Source organism: Pempheris klunzingeri, chromosome 24 (assembly GCF_042242105.1).
Source record: "Pempheris klunzingeri isolate RE-2024b chromosome 24, fPemKlu1.hap1, whole genome shotgun sequence".
Lineage (NCBI taxonomy): Eukaryota > Metazoa > Chordata > Actinopteri > Acropomatiformes > Pempheridae > Pempheris > Pempheris klunzingeri.
Genome location: NC_092035.1, coordinates 4,675,267 through 4,700,453, shown reverse-complemented (window position 1 = coordinate 4,700,453; position 25,187 = coordinate 4,675,267). Strand labels below are relative to the sequence as shown.

Sequence of the window (25,187 nt, the reverse complement as noted above, 5' to 3'; positions counted from 1 at the left end):
ATAGATTTGAAAATACTGCACATAAACACACGCACACATGTAACTGGAATATGCACACAATTTTGCATGCTTGCAAACTAGAACTTCCCACACTCGCACACTCACACACACACACACACACACACACAGGTAAACAAGCAAACGAACAAACAAAGAAAGCCTTGCTAACAGGGACATAAAAATAAAAACCTGAATACATGCTGACTTGATAAAAACAGTGAACAGTGAAGACAAACCAGCATGGAAACAGGAAAAAGGGTTGCTACGGGGGCTTTTAAAAAGGTTTAATGTCCAGTGACTTACTCCTTTTTTCACTGGGATTCGTGTTAATATATTTTTGAAAAGAGGTTTAACTTTGTTTTTTGTCCTTTTATCATCAATATAAGTCTAAGGTTAAGCCAATATAAGTCTATGAACACATTGAGATGTGTTGGGGAGTTAAGAGTCATTTTAAGTCTCCCACTGAATCAAAGACGTCACCCTGTCAGACACCCAGCCAGCTACAGCGAGGGTACATCAGCTACCATTTATCTGGGCCAGCAGTACAACAAGATGTGCGATTTACTTGTAACAGTAGATTATGAAACATCCTATATCTGGTAAGTGGAGCTTGCCCTAAAATGCTGAGGTTCGGCAGGGTATTAATCTAATTCAATAATGCGGACACGTAATGCGCTCCCCAACGGGGAGACTGATAACCCCATAATGGGTCACATTTTCGCCCGTGTCCAGGTGCTGCGTCGCTCCCACTTCCTCTCCTTGCAGTTTTCATGCATCAGTTCAGTGTTCCCGTCTGTACAGACAGTATCTTAATGTGTCCCATGTGCTTGTGAAACGCTCTAAAATTGTTTATCGGTTGTTGATAAGTGTAAGACAAATTATCCTGGCATTTCAAATCAATACAAAATGACTATCATGCAGTCACAGCCAGGCATCTGTGATCAAAGTAGCGCAGATTTAACCAAATATCACAATATTTCCTAAATCTTTTTTTATTTATTTATTTTTTTTTTTTTTTTAAATCAAATCCGTGCACTCTTCCACCAAAAATGATCACACTGGAATAATTCTGCCAATTTTATCAACCACTGCAGTTTTACACATAAATGCCTTCCAAATCCGAACCACTCCACAAGCCAAAGTTAAACTAACTCCATGTATTTGAGGATGAATTTCCTCAAATGTGCTGTAGAACTCTAAAAGTGAACCTTCCTGATACTCAAAACCTGCTTGGTTTATTGAGCATTTGGCACCACAACAAAGTAAGAAAGGAAGGTCATTCCTCAGAAACACATTGAGTCTCTAATTTGTATTTATTGTATACGTCTTTGTTCAAAAGCAGCCCAATTTTTGACAGCTAACTTGAATTTCGCCTCAATTCATCACAAGAGAAAACTGCTGCAAATCCTGCTGCATCTTCTAAAATAAGAGACTGTAAATTTGGTCATTTAGGGCTGCAGAAACCACACAGATGCCAAAGTGTTCTTGGGTGAGACACTGAATCCTAAGCTGCTCCCGAAGGGCAGACGAGCACCTTGCACGGCAGCTCCTTCGCCATGTGTGTGTGAATGGGTAAATTAGAGACAAATTGTAAAGCACTTTATCTATTATGGCAGAAGAGGTCTATATACAGGTAAGTGCAGTCCATTTTAAGGTACATGCACAAAACACAGTAGTCTTCTTTCATCATTTTGCCCTTGACAGGAAACACAGCATGTTTCCATGGTTCAAACACAGTTTTAATCTTGTAGAATTAGTTGAACATGAGTCTGAGCCGAGAAGAGTGATGCTCCTGTGGATCTGGGTTTGTGTCCTTTAAATACTGTAGCAATATCTTACTGATATTACATTTTAATCCTTGTAAATGGTGCCTTTTTCTGACATGATGACAACAGGAAAAATACAATAATCTCTTCTTTTCTTTTTTTTTTTTTTGGAATTGTGGGCAAATATTCAGAAAAGAATTAAAGCAGAGAGACACAGACAGACTCTGGCAGAAATAGCCTGATAGACACAAAGGCGCACATGCCTAAGAATACAGAGTATCAATCACACACACACACACACACACACACACACACACACACAGTAATACACGCTCACACACACACACACACACACACACACACACACACACACACACACACACACACACACACACACACACACACACACACACACACACACACACACACACACACACACACACACACACACACACACACACACACGCTCACACAGTAATACACGCTCACACAGTGCCAGACAGATTAAGGCCTGATTAAGGCGGGTGTCGCATAAAAGTCTTGGAACAGTAAATATCCTTAATTTGTAGTGTAATTAAACAGATTAGCTGCCGTGAATATCTTAACAGGGATTAGTTCACACACAATATATCAGGCAGGCGTGACTACACACACAGACCACAAACACACAAGGAAACGCACATGCACACACACACACACACAGAGGGAGTAAACTCATGAAAAATATCCAAAATAGCCAGGTTTTGGTGTGTAAAGGTGAGTGCATGAGTGTGTGTAGTGACACAGGAAAGAGAGAGAGAGAGAGAGAGACAATGCAAAAGAGGTATAGACACAAATCTACAGGTCGGGTTTGACTTGCCGAATCGACACAAGAACAGATGAGGGATTAGAGACCAGTGATCATTTATTCTTTCACAGACTTTCATTAAAACACCAGGCTTTGTCAAGGTTACAGGGAAAAAAAAAAGATCTATTGTTATTCTAATGCCCCCTATTGTGCTGTGCTGAGAGGCAGAACAGAAAGCAAGGGAAGCAAGTCAGAGAACAAGGCAAAGGAACTAAAAGAAAAAGCCCAGACTCGGCGTGGCTGTGAAAGGCCGAGTCAATGGCACTTGATCCTGCTCCACCAAAGAAGTGCTGCCAATCAAAGGAAGCTGAACACTGTCCCACTTCCTGTGTTGGCCTCGTGCCTGAGCACAGCAGTGCAAATGTAAATTCACAGCCAACACTTGTATATCGGACGCATATACACACATACATTTTCGTCCTATCACTCAAAACCATAACCCTTACCCTGACCTAAACCTTATGCTAATCCTGCTGCTAGCAGAAAACACCCTGAAGGCTGCACTAATAAGTTTTTTTTTCATATTGAAGCGACTGGACTATGTGCAATGCAAAAACTCCACAGAGAAATATCAACCAACCCTGTAGTTCCTCCCTGGTGTGAAGGAGCATTTTAGATCTCAGTTCAGAAGTTTCAGAAGGCCCTTACCACTGTTTTGGTTTATGTTAACTGCGTTCTAAATTCATTTTCAGCTGCAGCGGGCAGCTGCTAAAGCCAGCTCGTGAGGGGCCAGATATTTCCCTTAGGAGTTGGTGGAGACCAAAAACAGAGCTTAGAGGAGTATTAATATCTGACTTACATTCACCAGGTGGCCAGAAACATGACAGCAAATGAATGCTGATGTTTGTTAGTGTCCTCTGGATATGGGACAAAAGCTCTGTTTGCTGGCACATAAAGTCATGGACAATTTAAAACATATCTTGAGATTACAGCGTCTTGTGCTGCCCCACGTGGCCAAAATAGCACAAAATGCAGCTATACAGTATGTTCAATGTACAATTAATTAGAATTTAATCTATGGAATATCAGTTTAGCACCTTGCTGTACATTTATCCAGTTGAGTTGCACCACTAAAGTATGGAGAGACAATAAATAACATTTTTAGAGTTCATGTTCCTCGTTTCAGCTCAGTCTTTATTCTCAGTCTCACTCACTGTAGGGTTGAGTTGTTCGGAGAGCTAGGCTCATTTTCCATTCGTGTAATTTATAAACAGAAATGAAAAGTAAACAGTTTTAACAGGCTAATATCACGTCTCTGGAAACTTTCTACATATTTAAGCTTCATGTTTTCATGTGTTTGGAAAGTCAGTAGGTGTCGCATCATCATAATTTATATTAAATGATTAAGCCACATTTAGAAATTAACACTTTGTGATAATTAATGCATTTGTTAACATCAATATGTCAGCATTTACAGCAACATAAATTTACTTAACTCCTCCTAATATCTGTTAGGTATACTAATGAATAGTATTTAGTTTTAAATCCTCTCAGTTTTGAAAGCTGCCAAAGGAGACGATTAAACGATAACCGACACATGGATGATTTCTCTTCTGTAACATCCTTAATTGTTGACCCATGTGGCTGTTAACCAAAGTCTTGACACAAAATCAGCACCTACTCCTCCCTCCAAAGGGTTTAAGGTGCACACATAGACACACATGACAGTTTGGTGTAAGGAGCCACCGACAGCATGTACACGAAACAAATTGGGTGTCTAATTAAAAAAAAAAGGGAAAATGAGCTGTTTTCCATTCTTCCCGTGTACTTAGTGACAGCCTCACACACACATGACTAATGAAAGACAGAGGGAGCACAGAGTGTGTGTGTGTGTGTGTACAGATATGTGTGAGAAAAAGGGAAGGAGCGAGGAAGGCAGAGAAGGAGAGATAAAATGGTGAGGAGATGAAAAGCTGCATGAAGAGAAAAGAAAAGCAGAGACAGTGAAAGATGAAGCAGAGCAGGGAAATAAAACAGAAATGCAATGGAGATGTTAATGGATGAGAACGGGGGGGGGGCGGGGGGGGGGGGGGGGGGGGGGGGCGAGGTGTGTGTGAGGGAGAGGAAAGCAGAGATAAGGAAGTAGAGAAAAAGGAAAGAGATGACAAACGTGTGAGAAAGATAGAGGAAGAGAGCTAATGAAATAAAAGTCAAAGTAATGGAAGGGTTCTTATATGAGAAGAGAAACTCTGGAGTGGTGTGAGCTAACCCGCACTGCTAGGCAAGAGCTGTGTGTGTGTGTTTGCAATGCACGAGTGTGTGTGTGTGTGTGTGTGTGTGTGTGTGTGTGCTTGTGTGTAGGAAGCCCCTCAAACCCAGGATGGAGGCATTTGTCTCTGAGTGGAATTACAAGTGGCGGGCCGAACAAACCCTCCAGTGGTCTAGAAGAAACAGAGGAGGAAAAAAAAAAACAAGATTCCTCTGTCTTTCCTGTCCTTTCTTGTCCTGGGCCATTCTTTGCTCACCCTGTGTAAGTGTGTGTGTGTGTGTGTGTGTGTGTGTGTGTGTGTGTGTGCGAAGAAGTGAACAAGAGAGAGAAAGAGAGTTGAGAACACAAACCATTAAAAGTGGATTCAAGACTTGTACTTAAAGCAAACAATGAGGGAGCGTAAAGCTGCCACAAACTTTAAAACCACTAAACAAGGCTTCCGCCGCCATTTCACCCATGAACTTGCGTGACTTTAAGAGTTTGTGCGTTTTCACGTGTTTGTGGGGAAGAAGTAAAGGCCGACGACTTGGAGAAAAAGCAGAATCAGCGTGCAAAGAGAAATTAAAAGAGGGCATGTAGATTCTCGGGTGTTTAAAGTAAATCCCTGTGCATGGGCGGACTGTGTTTTCTGTGTAGGAGTGAGATCTCAGTCCTCCTGAAAGGGGACATCTGTGCCAGGCTTCCAGCCTCCGACTAGCCAATCTAACTCACACTAGGAGTTGGCACCGGACGCCTCGGCACAACCAAAGCCAACCCTGCTCATCATTAGGCAGCAAAGGCACAGGGGTTCAAAAGTCTGTCCTGCCAAACACACAAACACAGCGCCAGAGACGGAAAGGGACTAAAAAGCTTCGGGATGATTACAGAAGCCAATAAAGCCGCTATTTTGCACCCAAGCCGTGGATGTTTTCCTTCCCATGCTGTGCAGTTGTGATTCTGCATGTAAATATTTGGGTGGTTCGCAAACTCGAAGAACAGAAGCCCCTCTGTACAGCCGGCGGCAAACAAAATGTCAGCAAACAGGCTCGTGACGTCGCTGGATCGCTTTCGCATGCCTGGGAAGAGAGTGGTGGGAGACAAAAAGAGTGAGGGAACAGCGTCATCTTTGTTCGGCCCGTGCAGATAAAAATCTGAGCGCCGATTCAGACGGCGAGTACCACGAGAGGTAGTGCACTGCCGTCTCAGGCCTCGGAAACGCGTTCCATCTCCCCCACGCATCACACAGTCATTTGTAAGGCTTCCCTGGCGGCCCGCTGAGACTGTCCAGTTGTGACAGAGGAAGCAAATAACCGCCCACAAGTCAATGTCACCCTCACAGAACGGCAATTATTATTCTTTTGTGCAAACGGCCATATTTTATTCCCCCTTTTCTTGGGCTCTGCGTCTTTCGCTGAATGCCACCGCTAAAAGCACGTTAAGCATACACACCTCCATCAGCCCGTCTCAAACGATCACAGCACATTTGACTAGCATCCAGCAAAGCCTGGCATGGGTTAAGCCTGGCAGATATCAAGTTATGATAGCAGTGTTGACTAATTTAGAGCAAGATTGAATTCCTTCACCCCCCTCATCTCTCATGCTGTCAAATAAAGGCCTCGCGGTCTAGACTGATGCTATCAAAAAAAGCTTAATTAGCTTGTAATAAATTCTCATTTCCGTCAGTCTTCTACAAAGCCTCGGCCAGCTCCGCGGCTCTGTGTGTGCCAGCTGACAGACGCCCAGTAATTTGATACCGGCATTCAGCGGGTTTCCTTCCAGCCGCCCCCTTCTCCCCCAGCCATTTCACAGGAGAGCACGTCTTTAAATGTCACCCAAACACACACGCACACACACACACACACACACACACGTGCGAATGCAGCGTTTGTCGCACGCGCTCAAAATCTGTGGCGATTAAAATGTTGCAGACATTTGTTCAGGCGGGCAGACAAACACGCAGCTTCACGGAGGATGATGATGAGGATGATGAAGTTATTGGAGCGAGCTTCATTTAAAAAAAGGTGCAAAAGGTGAGAATTTTTTTTGCAAACGTGCGGCTTCCACATCTCTTTTGGGCCTGAATCAAAAAAACAGACAAGTGGATCCCATCCTCAGAAGTTACATAGCAAAGATTCTTCCTGTCAAGCTCTGCGAAGAAATCAAGTTATTCAAGAAAATAGCATCTGCTGTGATTTGGCATTTCGCTGGAGTTCTTCTTGAAAGCAAATCAACAGACTCCCAAACAACTGGAAGCAAACAGGCTGTCCAAAGAGAGCTGGATTTAACCCAAGATGAAGAAAGCCCTTCAACACTCCAAAGAGGAAAACATTTTTAGTTTATTCTCGACCTTTAAAACAGTAGCTTGACTGAAAAGTTTTGCTCTCTCTTCCCGGAGCTTTCAACAGCATCTAAGACTTTGGAGTGAAAGGAAAGTTAAGGAATTCAGGGCTGAGGCATTTTCCCCTAAATGTACAAAGATTAGCTGATTAATCAATCAGCTGATCAACATATAATTAATGATAAGTATTTAGTGTAAAAACGGCAAACGCTCCCTGGTGCCAGCTGCTCAAATGTGATGTTTCTCTTTGTCATTCTTAATAGTCAGGTGAATAGTTTAGACTGAGATCCTCTCACTGTGCCAGCAGTCTGTCAGAATACGACAACGCATCAATGAAGTCACTCACAATGCAAACACCTCCCTCTTATGCACACACACGAGGCCGAACTGCACATCACGCACACACACACAGAGTTTAGTGCATATAGCTCGGCAGACTGGCAGGAATGCTGCAGACATTTGTCTCTCAGCAGGAGCGCACTGACAGATTCAATCACCATGTTAAACACCACCCAAGTGAACATCTCTAGCCTTGACATACTCCAGCCTGATATGGCTTTAAATGTGTCTGATATATGGTGTTGGCTCTGAATGTTTTAAAAGACAATAAGTTGAGGGAGATTGAGTGAAAGAGAGATGAAAGAGTGGACAGATAGCACGCAAATATCTGCTCAGTATACACCCACTAACACCCACACACACAATGAACTTCCCAAGAGGCATAGCTCAGATTCTCGGGCAGAATTTGCATCACAAATATCTTGGATGGGAGTGCATGCATAGGGAATAAATAAACCAGCGAGGGTGCCACTTTTCTTCTACATTCATCCCGCCTGTCACCCATCCATCCATGCATCCATCCACTCCTGTTTAATAGGCAGCATTCAGCGCCTCCCATTCAAGATCCACACCACAGCCAGCGGGAGAGTGTGTGTTTGTTTCTCCAAGCTCCGCCTGAGAAGCACAAACCGCCAAAGATTGAGCCAAAACTCGACCCGTCCTTGGAGGCGGGAAGAAAAGCATCCCGGAATCTCATTTGTGGCTCTGAGAGGCTGGGCGATGGCCAAATTCACCTCTGAACATCAAACCCACTAACTCTGTTCCAACTTCCTGCTTTGTTTTTGTTTTTTTCCACCTCAACATTCCCCACCAAAGCTTGATGATATCACTATGAAGGCACATACTGGCATCATCAGTTATCAGCCCAAAATGAAACACAAAATATTACTATATGAAAAACTCAAGCGCATCTCACAGTCTGATATTACTCCAAAGCACCAAACTCCAAACCAAACAGAATACCAGAGTAAGAGAGAGTACTTCTGTGCACAAAGCATGATTGAAAAAGTTCAACAGCACAATTTCTCAACCTCAAAGCCTCTGGTAATGATTTACTTGGATAAACAGGCAGAGAGACTTTGTTGCAAATCCTGCATCATGAGCCAAATATCACACAGCAAGTGGTGAAACCTCAATTGTTGCATGTTGCAGGAGCAAATATCAATGCAAAACTGTGTGTAAATACCCTACAGGACTGCCACAGGAGCACTACAGCACTCACACATGCATAGAAATACCATTAACTTGACTATAAATTGACTGTTGAGGACCACGGACTCATTACAAGGTTTTATAGGAATATTTTGCAGGAACATTAAAGTGATTTTCGTCCAGGGATTGACACCACAGGGGTGCTAATGATGAAAGCGAGATGTTTTCCCACTGCCTGTATAGCCCTCAGTATATCTGCTACATCTAAATTATTCAAAGACAGTAAGGAATGGAAACTGTGCCACTGGTGCAACCGAGCTCAATTCATATAAATCAGCGCAAATAGCCGCGGTCCTCCTTCTATCAATGTCCGCTTAAAGGAATTAAATTAAAACGATGGCGCATTCATTCATATTTAGGGGGCAATAATGAAAGTACGACACTCATCCGAGATGCTCGCTGTCTTTGAGTGAATTTTGAAAGACATTTGATCTCAAATTTCTCTTTAGCACAAGATTTATCGAGACAGGCACACAAGGAAAGTGGATTTCGCTCATTTTACGCACAAAAACGCGTCTTTTCTCGCACTCGATCAGCTTAAAAATAAAAAATAAAAAAAGGGGGGGTTTATGAAAGCAAACACAAGAAAAGGGTAACACATTTTGTTACGCACGGCTCGATACGCTTACGATACTGCAGGTGCGAGTGTCGGTGTGATGGTACCAATTAGCATCAGCGTGGTTGGACATGAAGTTGTGTTAAGTTTGTACCAGTGATGCAGAGCGAACAGGAAAGGTGTTTAGCACCGTTCCCAAAACAAGTGCTGTGGAATGATCACGAAATTCTGCGCACAAACACAAGTTTAAAGTCAAAACACACGGGGGGGGGGGGGGGGGCTTTTTGGGTGGTTTGAACCCCCACTTGATCCCTTTGTTTTAAGTGTGACCTGAGCGGGAGACCCAAGCTCGTCCAAGCACTCACCTGACTGTGCTGCACTCGATCGGATCACCACCAAAGTGACGAGGACGCAAGCGGGGAACTTCATCTTTGAAAAGGCTGCTTGTCTTGTTAACTCCCAGTAACTCACATGTCCAATTAAGATATCCTCGTTGTTCACACACACACACACACACACACACACACACACACAAAAATAAACAACCAAAAATAAGTAAAAAAAAAAAAAAAAAAACAACAACGTCGGAGTCTTCTTGGCTTCTTGGACAGCTGGCACAGTTGCCGTGCGCACCCAGACCCAGCGCCGTGGAGAGCTTTTACGCACCGCGCTTTGTTGTGTTTATCAGTTCCCAGACCAGTGTTTAGGTCAGTTTCCACCGCGGATACTCTGAGCCATTTACTCCTCACACTGCCATCGCGCCGGTGGCTTGGAGGGAGGGGGGGGGGCGTGAGTGGTGGTGGTGGGGGTATATGTGTGTTGGGATGGAGAGCTGCGAACACGCCTTCTTAGTCTGACTGACACCTCCACCAGCCTATTAAATCGGTTATCCAAAAGATTGGAGCGCTTTGTCTTTTTTTTGGACATCCGCCCACCTCACTTATCACCTCTCCTGATTGGCTATTTGGATTCATTGCCGCTGTCAATACACCTGTCAGGAGCAGGTTCTGTTTAGGTTTCCCGCTGGTTGGTGTGGAGCCCAAATTGCTACCTGTGGGCTTAGGTTTTTTTCAACGACACAGAAATGGGCTTTGTGTTATCATTTATAATGATCATAATTCAAAGTCATATTTCATTAGTTCCAACAAAGCCTACTGGTTAGATTACAGAGCAATGAATTCAGAATTTAGAAAGATAAAACCTTGTATATGAAAATTAAAACAGACACAGACTTATGCCCTGAGGAAAGATTTTCTGGGGCACTGTGGTTATTTCACATTATTTCACAACTACTAAAAACAGACATTTGTTTCACTGTTTTTTGCCCTTTGAATGTGGACTTGCAGTAACACTGGAAAAGTTTGCTGTGCTGCCACCAGGGTCAGCCTCTGCAAATACCCACCACAAGCAGGCACAGCCTATAAACTTTGATGATGCTCTTATGGGGCTGCAGTGAAGGGAATGGCTCCAGCAATATACCATTTTCAGGGCCGCTCATTTTACAACCCAGTGTACCCTGTTCTGCTCTCTGGCTTCGTTTTGTGGACTGGTGCGAAAGTATGAAACCAGCTGGCAAATCAGCGAGGACAAAAAGATACTGATTTGTGATCCATGTAAAATGAAATCTCGGGCATAAGCTGGCTCTATTACCAAATAGCTCCACAGTGTTGGCAGGAAGGGTGCAGAAGGACTGAAATGATCCTACTTGAATTCCCACAGTGCTTCAGAGAAGGCTCATTCGGCGTCCTCTGCTGCTCTCTAGGGGAACTTGTGTTGAATTACTCGATTTTGAGCCTTTTTCTCAGTGGCAGCATGAATCACACTGCACTTGTGGGATGAAAACTAGAATTTAGGCTTGTGTTTTTCACACATTCTGTGCTCATAACAATGGGAAATAAACCAAAAGTTCAATAGATCATCTTAAAGCTTAGTTATAACCATAAAAATCTGAGGTGACGGACTGCGGGAACATTAATTTAGATGGTATCAGGCAAGGTACAGGTTATGCATTGTTTTGGAGAGCAGGAGAGGGTCATTTAAAGTTTCCTCATCCTAGATTTATGTGTTATTTTATTCTTCCCTTGTGAGATTTATTGCAAAGACAAAGACAGACAGGGAGATTTTAGTGATTTATCGATGAGACATGCTTACAGGCACACACGGGTTCGGATGGCCAGAAAGCAGAGTCACAAAGCAGGAAGCTGGAAACAGGTGAGCTGGTGGGCAGGGAAGGTCAGGTGACTGGGAATGGAGGGAACGGAAAGTCTGAGGTGGACAGGTGGAGAAAGGCAACGGATGGGTCTGGGCAAGTGGGGATGTGGCTGGTGGAATTTGACATCTCTGCCTGGTCCAATAACTTTTATACAGTCGCTAAACAAAAGTTTAAGAAGCCGCATTATGTGCATTGAGTGAAATTAAACAGGTCAGCATAAACAAACAGAACAGGGTTTGTCCTTTAAAAATCATCCTTTCCACTCAAATTAAAAGAAAATAACTTGGAGGGGAATATGGAATACTGCCTGTGAGTACAGACGCTACAGTGTATTACATGAGATACATGAAAGCATTTATTTGAGCTATGGGAGAAGTGACAGACACACACCAGAACCAACAGCCTCACTGGGTGGCAGCACAACGCAGCACAGCCTGGAGAATGCTAATGAACCGTCACTCTGCTCCTGCACAAAAATCTGCAGATAAAACATTCAATTAGTGACATAACTGAGCTGCGTGAGATCCGCGCCGATACGAGTGTGACATGAAAATGGGAATTGTCTCTTTGTGCTCTGAAATGGGTCCCTGTGCAACTCCATAAGGTGTTTGTTGTGACAGTTACAGAGCAACGGCTCACGTGGAGTCTATTCCAAGTAATCCAGTACAGATAGAAAGAAGAAGGGAAAACGTGTCTCACAGGCTTTTAATTGAAAATGTATAATGAATCTAATGATGTGTTATCAGGTCTCTGCAGCGATAATACTGCAAATCAGAGAAAATAATTTAACTTTCAAATTATAGATTGTATATTGTTATAATTGTGCATTTAAATGCTTTTCCCAGCTGGTTCTAGCTGTCGTCAGTAAAAAAAAAAAAGGTTTAAAAAATCAAAATGAATTAACATTCCTTCAGGGAGTCGTGAAGTTTATAGTGATTTTATTATGGTTTCTTGCAGATTTGTAGTCTCTCTCTCTGGGCTATAATATTCCTGTGTAGTCCACTCGGGACATGGTTTGAATTTATGGGAACTTTCACAACTTAGAGTTTATTTATTTTATGTCATGTTGCTCACTATTCCCATATGCTTTTATATTTGTTTAAACCAACTGTGAATTAGGTTTACATATTATAAGATGACCTTTTCGCTTGTAATGATTCCCTGGGTTCATCAAGAGAGGCTCTAATTTTGGTGTCTGACTTTGTTTTGTCCCCTGTGTGCAGCTCCTCGCTGTAAGCAGCAGGACAAGGGGATCAGATGACAGGCAGAGCTTCTATGATTAGGGCTGCGGTGAGGGAAGGAGGCTGCCACTGTGGAAGGTCAAGGGGCTTCTTTTTGACTACCCGCCATGAGCTGCAATTAATTCATTTGTAATTTTGTTGAGTTGTTCTCGAATCGGTGGCTTCGCCTACAGTACCGGAAGAGGAATGAAACGTGTGCAGTTGATCTCCAGGGAGTGAGGAGAGCACGCAAAACACCTTGGAGTTGGTATTCAGCATGGCTCTGGAGAGCATGTCGCTCCTGAGAGCAGCGCTTGTGCTGCTGATGGCAGGTGAGTGTTTGTGGTGGTGAAGTGTGAAGTTCAACTTCACTTGTTTTATGTGTTTTCCAGAGGAAATGTTTGGGTATTTGGAAGTTTTATAAAGAATGTGTGAATAAATCATCCTTTTTGAGTGGTTGGTGTGTGTGTGTGTGTGTGTGTGTGTGTGTGTGTGTGTGTGTGTGTGTGTGTGTGTGTGCATACAGCAAAGCTTAAAACAAAAGATGATTGAGTTCATGTCAATCCCATTTCTGATTTTGTTTTTTTTTGTTGTTTTGTATTGTCACTTTATTGTCTCATTCTATTCCTTCATTCATTCCTTTCTGACTTTACAAATCTGACTACGCACTGTACTTAAGTCTTGCACACATTTAGTCTGAGGCAAGGCCAGGAGTGTAGAAAATATTGGGTTGGTTGAGTAAAAGTACCAATATGTCACTGTAAAAACACTGTGAACAGAAGTACTACATCAACTTTGATTTGAGTAAACATACTTAGTGTAATAATGATGCTCTTAGTAGAGCTGAAGCAAATGAAAACTATTTTCTATTCTGCTGAGTATCTATAATAATACATCACATTTAATGAGCTCGTCTTCTATGTTCTGTGTAAACTCTCTCTCGCTGCTAAAAAAGAGCTTAAAACATTTATAGAAACATTTCAATGTCAATAATTCATGCAAGATATTAAAATGTGCTGTTACCTTTGATTTGTTTTACCCAGCTGAGTGTAACTCCAGATAATGTGTCTAACATGGGGGCGTGTTTCTCAGACATCCTACCTTTCCCTACAGTAGCATGTATGATGTAAGATAAATGTGAAAATTGAAATTTCTCACGCTGAGCAGCACAGCAGCTGGCTAAACACTAGTGACATCTCTGCTAGATAGATCATCACATATTCATGAGCAGAAATCCGTAAGAATTGAGTCCTCAGATGGCAAGAATCCACGATTCATGCTCCTACACCCTGAAACATGAGGAAACTTCAAGGCAGTAAGTCAATAGAGTGCAATCCTCCATCTAGCGGCTCTTTAGTATCAGTATATCTGCAGTGCTGTTTAGCAGTCAGGTTAGAAGGCATCTTTGAACACTTAAATGTCAGATCTCTCCACAAGCAGCTGCCAACAGACAGACAGACAGACAGACAGGTGGGACTCTCTGGCTGATAAATAAGCTAATAGACACTTGGCTCTGCAAAATTACCATTTATACATTCAGTATTTATACGGTTGATGCTTTTTTTTATTGAAGCAAGCCTCTCTTTGAAAATGTATCAGCATCAGTGATGGGGTCTCAACCATTTTTCACATTTTTCTTTCGGTAGCATCTCTTTTGAAACTCCCGTGTCAACACATTCAGTTTTCCTTTGAGTGTTTCGGAGCCTCGAGAGCCAGCTGAGACAGAGCAAACATAATGGGCACACAGTTGGCCCTTATCAGGCCGGCGCAGGCTGAGATCCGCCATGTTTCTCGATCGTAACAACAACCTGTTCGTTCCACGCGGGCCTTTTTTTTCCGCCAGCTTAAGCTCCCTCTCCTACTGTACTGCTCGGTGGTGTTACATTCAGCTCCGAGTCCTGCGGGACGGCTGCGGTCTGCCTCCACGTTAAGAGGCTGTTTACACATATCTCTGAAGTAAACAAATGGGATTGGGACTCTGACTGCAAATTAAAATCTTTTCTTACTGAAAGTAACAGCCTAATAGGGAAGAAATGGCCTGAGAGAAGTAACTATTGCCGGGACATGACCTTGTTTGTTGCACCAACATTTTCCTAATTATCAAGAATTGAACACAGCAGATAACCTCTGTAGTGCTTTGTAAAATCTTTTTGTATCTGTGCAATGATGCAAAGTTTTGCTCCCCACTCACTGAAATAAAGCAATCAAGCAGTTGTTGTCACCTCATATCACCCAAATCCATGCTCACTGGTTTGTATTTATACCTTAATGAATGCATTTTTTTTTTACATTTGTGTTCCTCCTCCTCCTGTGTGCTGTAGCTCAGGCCTTTCCACCAGTGTCTGGCTGCAACAGGGGTTTCTACGAGAGGATGATCAATGATTTCTGCCTGGCTAAGTTCAAATTCGACATGGGAGGACTGGACCGGGGTCTGTGGTGCAGCTGGCCGGAGACAATGGAGTGAGTTCACCGTATGGGTCGTGCAGATTTGGATTGAAATCTTTTTAAGGAGCTCTTAAAGAATGCTAACTTTGTTGGAAATGTAATCTTGTCTTGACAAACGCACACCACATGAACAATAAATACCAAAGATTACACACAAGCTGCAGCGAATGGCACGAATGTGTCAGTAATGGTAGTGAGAGGAGTCGAGTTATAACAGCTGGATGAATGTGATTGGATATTAAATACAGTTGGTGTCCAAGCAGCTGATAAATGAAGCAGCGAAACAGGACGCGGTCACACATATGCCAAATTACCACCGTCGAATATTCACCTCCCCTTCACTTCCATTCTATGCAAGCGAAGCGGCGAATAAAACACTTGCTGCTGGTTACTGGGGGTCATTTGCATCTTCCCATCTTTGCCTCCAACCAGCCGATTTGTTGCTTCAAGCAAAAGTTTGTGAGATTTGACCCCACTTGGTTGCCATTGATTCTCATTCTTGAGTCTGATTGCTTGGAAGTCTATGAAAAAAATGACCCATCTTCTCACTTGATTTGTAAATCATTTCTTAAAGTCTCATTCATGAGTGTCAGGTCTTCTTCAACACAGCATGATGTTCATTTAGTAAATCATGGTGCCATTTAGAGTCAAATAAATGGCAGGCTTACCTTGTGACTAAAACTATATAATGTTTATGATAATATATGGTATGCTATTAATGGACTGAACAATTATGATAAGCATATGGTACATATTTCCCCACACATGCAGTCAAGAGTTTTATTCATCTTCTGAGCTTAATTATAGCCAGTATTTGCATTACAAGAAGCACATAGCATTACATCAGATGTTGTTTTTCCTCTTAGTCTCTATAGGACTAGTGGTTTGTGGAGGAAGGTTGTTTGCCCTGACTGTGCTGCCCACAATATGTTGCTCTGATAAGACATCTTCGACCTGTCTTCATGCCTTATGGCCAACTCCACAGTCTGCGTTTCTGCTCGCCATCACTTGGTCCCGGCCTTTTACTGTATCTGTTGCACAATGCACTGTGTGTGTCTGTGTGTGTGTGTGTGTGTGTGTGTGTGTCTCAGACGGTGTCTCCGAGCGGTTCATTTGCAAACACTAGCAGTCAGAGGATGAGTCAGCGCTGGAGCGCCCACAGGAGAAGCTACTGTCAAAACTGTGATTTCCCTCCTGGCTCACTGTCCTCTCTTGCTCCAGCACATAATTGGTGGCGGTGCTCTTTGTGTGTGTTGCATGTGTCCGAGTGTGCTATTGTAACTCTTCATGAAAGATCTGTACGGGCACATAGTGGGTTTGCACTTGTGCCACAAAACTCCAAGTAACAATGTTTGACGCCACCGTCGAGGTCCACTGGAGAGCGAGCTGTGAGACTGATAAATAAACCACACGGAGCAGAAAATTAGAAATACACAAATAAAGCTTGAGTGTGGGAGCAGGCCAGCTCGTGGTTTTCCTTTAGATCAACACTGGCAGTCTTCATAAATGAGAGGATGCTATGTGAAGGATAATGATAATTAGATATGTGGTTATTGAAAAATAACAATAATTTGTGAAGTTAGCAGTCCTCCACTGAGTGAAGTGCTTAGTTTCTAATTCTAATTTGTCCACTTGTCAGCAAACACATTATACTGGAGGCATGTAGAGACAGCCACGGTGTCATTCAGGTGAGATCCAAACATAACATACACCGCGACGAATATAGAAATGCCAGTTCTTGGTGTCACAACATGCCATCCAGCACCGAGGATCAGTCCCAAGATTATCGGAGTCCAAACCACATTGTCTGCCAAAGTGGAAGAGAAATAGATGTAATTATTTATGAAACTGAAATGGTTTGTCCTTGAAGGTGAAACTAAAAGCTTCCACAGGCACGAATCCCAAAGTAGCTTCGATCCACCGCAGTGTTACAGCTTGTTCAGGCCGCTCAGATGTCCACTGAATACAGATATTTCATCCATGCGATTCTCTTCTCTTCGTTTGTTTAAAGTGAGGCTGATTACAAATTGTTGGAGCAAAAATGAAGTCCCAAGATAACACAAGAGCGAGTAGTAACACCCAAACCTACAGTGGAAGTCCCATGTCTAGCTTCGCTGTACACACACTTTTAGACAAGGTTTGGTTCATTTCAGCACAAGTCCTCTTCCCCACAATCTCTCCATCTCTTCTCTCAGATACTCCAATGCTGCTTTGTACACTCTAGTTATTTTGCTGATCGTGTTCTTCTTTCTCCGAGAGAAAATAAACAATCCCTGTGGGTTGACCTTAAAGATGCCTGAGGAAAAACTCTCTCGGTTGATCTATGATGAGGAGAGTTTTTCTTTATTAGGTCTCTAGTGATCTTTCTGCCTTTGTTATGTGCAACAAAGTCCCCACACTGTGTGATTTACAGTTGTGAGTCAATCAACCAGTCTGCCACTGGGAAACTGCCATCGTGATTTCTGTCTAATTAACACTCATTAATATTATATAGATTATCACCAAAATTGTTATTCGAAGTGTGTGTGTGTGTGTGTCGCTATACACACTTGTCATGCTTGTGTTTGATTGCATGTACGTGTTGCAGTGCATCAGTGTGGATGTGCTGCAAATACTGTGTGTGTTTGCCTTCTCACTCCAAAGTAATTTTCCCTCCCGAGACTTGCTTGTTAGTTTTAAAAATGAAGAAACAAGTTACATTTTTAAAAGGAACAAATGTCACACGGTATTGCTCAGAGCTCTAAAACACTCCAGTCTCTTATCTTCGGACTAAAGTGGTGGCTTAACAGGCAGAGAGAATAGCTTGACCCCAACCTTGAACCTTTAGCCAAGTCCAGATCTTAATCATGACCACGAGCACATGTCTTAATCCTGAACTATCACTCGCTTTAACCTGTGCCTTAAAACCTAATCCTGATCCTAGGCCTTACAGCTGCAACACAAGCCCCTGAAACAGCTCCTGGTGACGATAGCTGGTTCTTAGACGCATTAAATCGCCGGGGGAAAACACTCTGAACAAACACATATACAAAGAGAACCACACACATAATAACACTACAGTACGTACCAATCATGTAATTCATGCTTTTATCTGACTTACAGTCAGTGGGCAGTCATACACTGCACAGCACTCGCAATAATGTTGTATTTTGTTGGTAGATCCCTTAAAAAAGACCTCATTCTGCTTCACATCTTATTTTTATTCTTATTTATTTACAGTTTATTTCATTTTATACAATTTTTATTTAAGATAGAATCTCAACTCCAAAGACTCCGCAGATCGTGTTCATTTATTAGCTGATCATGTAAACTGAAATGGAAGAGACTCCCGCATCTTTCTATTTGTGTCCAAATCTAGATTTAGTACATTTGATATAGCCCGGTTCATATCATGCTCCTTTCTCGCAAATGAATATGTTTACCATATAACTCAAATTAACTCCAACTATTGAACTCATAATCACATCAAGTGGGGACAAACCACCTCTAAGGGGCATGAGAAATGAGTTGTGTCCCTTACAGAAACTACACAATATCATGTGGCAGTATTGGCTTCTGGTTTATCTGTGCTACAGTCATTTGAGAATTGTGGTGGCAGAAGTAATTTGAAGTAACTTCGAGTTGTGGGAAATAACACGCTAAAGAATTGCACTGCACACATCGGAAACAGTCACTAATGTGTAGAAAGTTGGGTGGACTTTTCCTTGAAGGGGCTTTCTGACCACTTGCCCGCTCGGCCTCCAGCTATGCAGTTAAACACAGTGGTCATCCGGAACAGAATCCCTCCTGGTATGGGGCAGCGCTGCACTGAGGGCGCTACCCTGTTGGTATGCATCTCCATTTCCCCTTCTCTCCACCACCTAGCAGTTATATTTAGCTGCGTTAAACCCACTGGTAATTCTAGACACTCCTTTGCCTTTTTTCCTACCAACAGGAATTTCAACTCTGGCACCACTGTGAAAGGACGCTTCAAAGACACCAGAGGACAAATTAAATCTGACGAGTGGATTCCATTGTCGACTTTAAGTTCATCGTGGATATATGACTCCATGACTCTAGATGTTTGTCTTTTTGAGCATTTGAGAGTTGAATCTAGTTTTTCCTTGTATTGGTGAATCACTTTAGATTAGACTGTGTGTTGTCGCCCTCTGCAGGATCTATGAGGGACTAACAAACTGCACCTACCAGGTGGCCCTGAGGATGGACTGCTTCTGGCCGAATCAGATAGTCGACCACTTCTTCATGCACATACACCGGATCTACTTCCATGACTGTGCTCTGACTGGCCGGCTCCTCCACGACCCACCAACCAGCATCCTGGGCCCATTCATCGCAGTGCCAGTATTGGTCACCCTGCTCATGACTGCCCTGGTGGTGTGGAGGAGTAAACGCACAGAGGGGGTCTTATAGAGGCTATGGCTTCTGGATTTGGGCTCAAGGCTTGTAAATACATATGGACTCTTGAGAGGGAGAGACCAAGCATGCGATTTTTGCATAAAATGTTCAGGTGATGCACTCATACTCGTTGTCTTGAAACTGTTATTTCTATATCTAGTGTGTGGACGGTGCACTGAAACAAGTGCATGACAAACTGTTGATACATTGACATATAATAAATGCTCTATTTGGTATAGGAATAGAATGTATCTGTTCATTTTTAATGGATTTTGTCAGCAACATGAGCGTGTCAAAGTTTCGCAGGGGAAGGTGACAAAGTCTTTGGCGTTCAGGGGATTTGGAGGCCGTGCATGTTAATTACCATCTGTTCTAACAGCCCTAAACAATCTGTGAACAATTAAATAACAGAAGAGAGGACGACACTCAGGGAGACGCCAGTGACTTGGATAAATTGTACGTTTGGAAGAGAGGAGAGGAGAGAGAGGAGAGGAGAGCAGAAAACACACTTTTATGGTGTTAAATTGTCAAATCATTTTGTTGAAGGAAAACAAGCTGCATCCGCGGCCTCTGCAACAACTTACAGCTACAAACAGTGCGGAAGAAACCAAATGGTGCCGTGATTACATTTTCATCAACAGATCAAAGTATTTAAAGTGCAAGCAACCACTTTAAATAACTTTTTCCTCCAGTATTTTATTATTATTATTATTATTATTATCAGCAGCTGATAAAAGCTACAGCTGTTTTCCCAACCTGGAGATCAGGACCTTCAAAAGGAGTCACAAGATAATTATAGTGGGTCACAGTGTGAACAAAATGAACCAAAAACATTCCTGGTACAAAAAAAGCACAGTTTATTGAGACCTTTTCTTGACTATGTTACATGTTTTCCACTTTTTCGTAGTCAGACATCAGTTTGGTTTTAAAAAAGGTTGGGAAACAGGTTGGTGTGCAGGATTCAGCCAGTCAGAATGACTGGTTTACGTGCCAGCCAATAGAAATACTTCACTACCAGCGTAACCTCTGTGTCAGGAGAAGACACGTTCATAGCAGACATGAGCCTGGGATGGAAGACATGGGAAGACAAAAAGAGTCTAAAATGAATGGATGGACTAATGGACATCAAGCGCACATTTGCAATCTAGTTGAGGACATAAATCAGCATATGAATTAAAACCTGAAATGTCCACACAAGACAAAACACAGGTCAACTCTTTCCAGACTTGTGTGTAAGTCTTGCCAAACTCTGATAGTAATTAAATACAATGTCATACTTTTTTTTATCTATGTAAAAGTCATGGCTCAGCACTTCACCTCCATACATTTTGCTTGCTGGGCTATTCTGTTCTGTCAGTAGCAGGGGAATTAATGGTGGCTATGTTATCAACGCAGTAAAAGCCTTCAACAGTTAAGCTTAGTCAAGCAGTGTTTGGCTTTTCTGATTAATGCCCAAGACTGTGGCAGCATTCGAAGTCGGATTTCAGCAGTTTTTGATTTTGATAAATGAACATAGGTGGGGATTAGGAGATCAACGTTCAAGTTAACCATTAGACTTGTGGATGTGTCGGGGGTTAATATCTCACTTGCTCCTGATGTCATCAGAAAGTCGTTCGGCCTCAGCCGGGTCCTTTTGCAACAGTTTCTGGTAGCTGGAGAAGGTCTCCACCATCCCAATGTATCCGTTCAGCGGCACAATATGTTTCACCCGTAGACACTCGTTCCTGGACCAAACAACACGTGAAATCTTCACACACACTTCGTATTGTCATGCTGAATGTCATTTTGAGAGCTAAAAGGTGAAGAAAGTTGACTTTTGGCTGTATAATGATTTAGAAACTCTCCCATCTCCCTTGACTTTATACTGAGATGCCCCTGAGCAACACACCAGACCCCCAGCTGCTCAAGTTTAAGCTGCTCTGTGCCAGACAACTCCCAAGGTGTCGCAGTGCAAGTACGTCTGACTCTCTCACTCTTTACTCCATCAAACCATAGCTGTAAATATGAACACATAGTTTTAATGCTCCTGGTTTAACGAGGACTACTTTGTCTTAACTTGAAGCACTCACCACTCTTTGTCTGGGTATAAGCAGGACTGAAACATGTCTGAGTAGATCTTCACAGAGCTCGATCCGATATAGGGGTTTCGGAAAGGAAGCAGGGCAGCATAAAACTGATCAAAAAAGAAATTAATCTGGTTTTCATTACCAATTAACTTTGCAGAGGCCAACACACATTGAAAAATAGAAATTCTAAATGAATTGGAATTGAGTTTTTAGGTTTTGGGTGTACCTCTTTACAGATGTCATTGAGCGTGTTGGAGATGTCCCCACACTCCAGCTCCATGTCCATGGTGTAGCTCAGCAGAGCCAGGCAGCCTCCGGGCCTCAGCACCCTGTCAGCTTCCACCAGGAACTTCTGGCGGTCGAACCAGTGAGCCGCCGTCATGGCCGTCACGAGGTCCACCTCACCGGAAGCGAACGGCAGCTCTTCTGCTGGACACTGGCTGGAGTCAGAGTGGTCGGAGCAACGTAGCAGCAAACAGGGAGAAATGCAACTCAACGTGAGTTGAGAGGAAAGGGATTTTGCTGTATTTCAAGCAACTGGCTCAGAAAATGTGGGAAATGTCATTTTCTTTATCTTCATCAGGTTGGGTTTGTGCTGTAATATGCTGCTGTCACATAACTTTTGATCACAGGGATTCTACTTTTATTTTATCACCCTGGCTCAGCAATCAGAGGGTGACTGATAATGCCATTACTCAGAGTCTCAATACAGTTAGCCAGGGCTGATACCGGCCTTAGTTTTATCAGATTCTCCTCACACACTGTCCCCCCCACCTCACCTGTATGACACATTTGGAGGGTTGCTATTGACCAGAGCCATCTCCAGCTGTGCATCACTGATGTCTGTTCCGATCACCTTCGTGAAATACGGAGCCAGCAGGACCGTCCCTTGGCCCGAGCCACAGCCCACATCCACTGCAAGTTCGAACTGGTTTGGTGTCTAAGTGGAATGGAGTCACACCATACAATCAGTGTGACCCTGTTTGCTTGCTTCTGAGTATATGGACGACAGATAGCAATGATTCTGCAGCTGTTGAGTCTACTATCATGATAAAATTCTTTAAGTTTCTTTAGATTCTTTAAAATCAGTGAAACAGAATGCTTCCATCGTAGTTTATACACCAGCACAGGTGTGTTATTCTACATGCTGAGGTTCAGTGTTTATAGGAAATAGTTCAGAAGAACACAGACTCAAAGTTTGAATAAACGAAACAGCACCAAAAACACACATAAGCATGCTGCGGCCTGTTGAAGTGCTGGAGACTTGAACAAAGCGCCTACCTTTTCCCCCATGAATCCCATAATCCTGCTGATTAATTCATGGGGTGCTACTCTGTACTGCAGGTAAGCAGCTGCATGATCTTTTGCCTCATAGAGCCGCACAGCCATGTTTCTCTGTGCCAAAGTGCCCGACTGACAGAATACTCCACGCCGCGAGCTTGTCCTTATTCAACTACCAAGTTACACATTAACTGCCTGGAACTAAAATTGTCCTGCCCTACTGCACTGCTGCCAGATAAGGCATGCAATCAAAACATCAACGGATTTCGCACACACATGACGTGCTGCAGTTTTCAGCAGCCCTTGAAAAAATCCCACATTTCTTCCAACTATTGCATGAAGAAATGTTTTTTGTTTTTTTTTTTGCACATGCACTTGCTTGCAACCAGCAGCAGATGGAAGTGAATGCACACGTTTGACTGTCACCACCACCAGGAAATCAGCTCTTCTGGTGGCAGCCAAACTCTCCAGCACATCTTCCTCGTGCGGAGAGATGGACAGAAGGGGCACGGGGTGCTGAGGTGGCTCCAGCCTCCATTTCCAGCTCCCATCTGCTCTGTTTGTTTAAATCTCACTCTTTCTCCCTGGATTACTGTCTGTCAGCGGATGACATCATTGCGTGCGTCATTACACTGATGATTTGTGGGACGTAACGTGCAGTACGACGGACATTTGGCCAATGAGAGTCCTGTCCTAACACCTATAAAACTGGATAAGAGGAGTGCCTTATGACTCTCTGAATTACTGGAATTATATTTTGATTAAAACCTCTTGAAACTTAAGTTGCTTAATTTGTAGGATGTTTTTTTCTTCTTCCTCTTTTATGCTACTTGGAATTATTATTAGGTGTCTATTAGGCTTGCAGCTTGATTGATTAAGCACATGTGTGACACATACATGGACAGATACTTTGTCCGTAGTTTACATATTGTCACATATCAGATTTATGTTTGCCACTAGTTCCTGATGTCATCTGAAAATCATCCACTCTCTCAGTTGAGTCCATTTGTTGCAGTTTCTGGCAGACGGAGGAGGCCTCCACTATGGCAATTTAATTATTCAGTGGCAGACACTCATTCCTCTCCTCTCCCCTGACTGTACACCGAGATGCCCCTGAGCGAAATACTTGACCCCCAGCTGCTCAAGTTTAAACTGCTGTATACCAGAGAACTCCCAGATGTCAGAGTACATACATGTCCAACGCTCACTCTTTACTCTTCCTCTTTTTGACTGTACAGCACGTGGCAACCAGTGTTAAGGCGCATTACTGCCACCTGCTGTGTTGGAGTGTTGACCAGAGCTTACTACCCCCTCATAGAAATAAAAAGATAAACCAAATTGAAATGAAATAAAAAAAAAAAGCTGGTGAAAAATATAGGATATAGGTTTCAGTCTCTTGACTCCACCAGGCCATAGCTGTACACGTGAGTGCATTCTCAGCCTTTATGCTCCTAGTTTTACCTGATACAAGAAGGAATAAGTCTGAGCAGGAGTCATATCTGAGCAGAAAGAGCTGTGTCTATGAAGGCCACTTTTCCTTTTTATCACTGCTATCACACGATCTCATACATCAAATGGTATGCTACAAGTATTTGTATCTACTTTCTCTGGCTTTTCTGATTGTGGCGTGAGGAAAAACTGAACTGAAAGAATGAAAACAGCACAACAAACGCGCTGAGGCTATGAGCAGCCCCTGGAAAATGACATGTTTCTATTCATCAAAAGAAATGCTGTCTGATCATTTTCTGCAGATCTGGATTTTTTTGCACATGCACTTGCTTGCCAATACCAGCAGATGGCAGTAAATGCACACATGTGATGCCTGCAGCCGGCGGGAGGAGAGCTGCTGAGTGTGGGAATGCTTGTGAGTCGTGTATTAGTCGTAATTCCTCATCAATAGATGTTTGCAGTGAGATCATCACGTCGTTCCCTTACTTAATCTCAGATAGTGCATACTGATGTATTAGCCTTGGGCTGAATTAAAACACGAGTCTCTTGATAAAGAAAAGTGCAGCTAAGTGATCAAATACACTTTATACACAAGAATGGTGTCAATTATCATAAACTAACCAATTTGTCTTTGATGAAATGATAAAATAGGTTTTTTAACACTTTGGTTCCAATTATATTTAGAAATGATTTAAGCTGGAATCGCCTAAACAGTCCTGAACCAATAGGCTGCCAGTCTTGCTTCTGTGTTTTCAGCCCAATCAACAAGCATTGATCCTTCCCGTTCACCTGATCAATATCCATTGTCAGATATGGTTTGCGATAGGGCTTGTGTTAGCAAAAGGGGGGCAGGGAGGTGCAGCGTGTCCTCAG

General features: G+C 42.9%; 2 protein-coding genes across 3 annotated transcripts; one reads left to right on the top strand and one right to left on the bottom strand.

Moving 5' to 3' along the window:
* Positions 1-12,760: 12,760 nt before the first annotated feature.
* Positions 12,761-19,730, top strand: LOC139223840 (receptor activity-modifying protein 1-like). 2 transcript variants are annotated; one of them, XM_070855844.1, is made up of 3 exons: positions 12,761-13,010; positions 15,000-15,138; positions 19,278-19,730. In XM_070855844.1, the coding sequence occupies exons 1-3, from the start codon at positions 12,956-12,958 to the stop codon at positions 19,531-19,533; spliced, it is 450 nt and encodes a 149-aa protein (XP_070711945.1). In that variant the 5' UTR covers positions 12,761-12,955; the 3' UTR covers positions 19,534-19,730. The 2 variants fall into 2 exon arrangements, with proteins under 2 accessions (XP_070711945.1, XP_070711944.1); XM_070855843.1 differs by having other exon boundaries at positions 19,254-19,730.
* Positions 19,731-20,360: 630 nt separating this feature from the next.
* LOC139223805 (putative methyltransferase DDB_G0268948) lies at positions 20,361-22,973 on the bottom strand. Its single transcript, XM_070855803.1, has 6 exons — positions 22,866-22,973; positions 22,364-22,524; positions 21,811-22,024; positions 21,588-21,691; positions 21,105-21,242; positions 20,361-20,582 (listed from the first exon to the last, which is right to left on the bottom strand). Exons 1-6 carry the CDS (start codon positions 22,971-22,973, stop codon positions 20,480-20,482), a joined length of 828 nt encoding a protein of 275 aa, XP_070711904.1. The 3' UTR covers positions 20,361-20,479.
* Between the last annotated feature and the right edge of the window lie 2,214 nt (positions 22,974-25,187).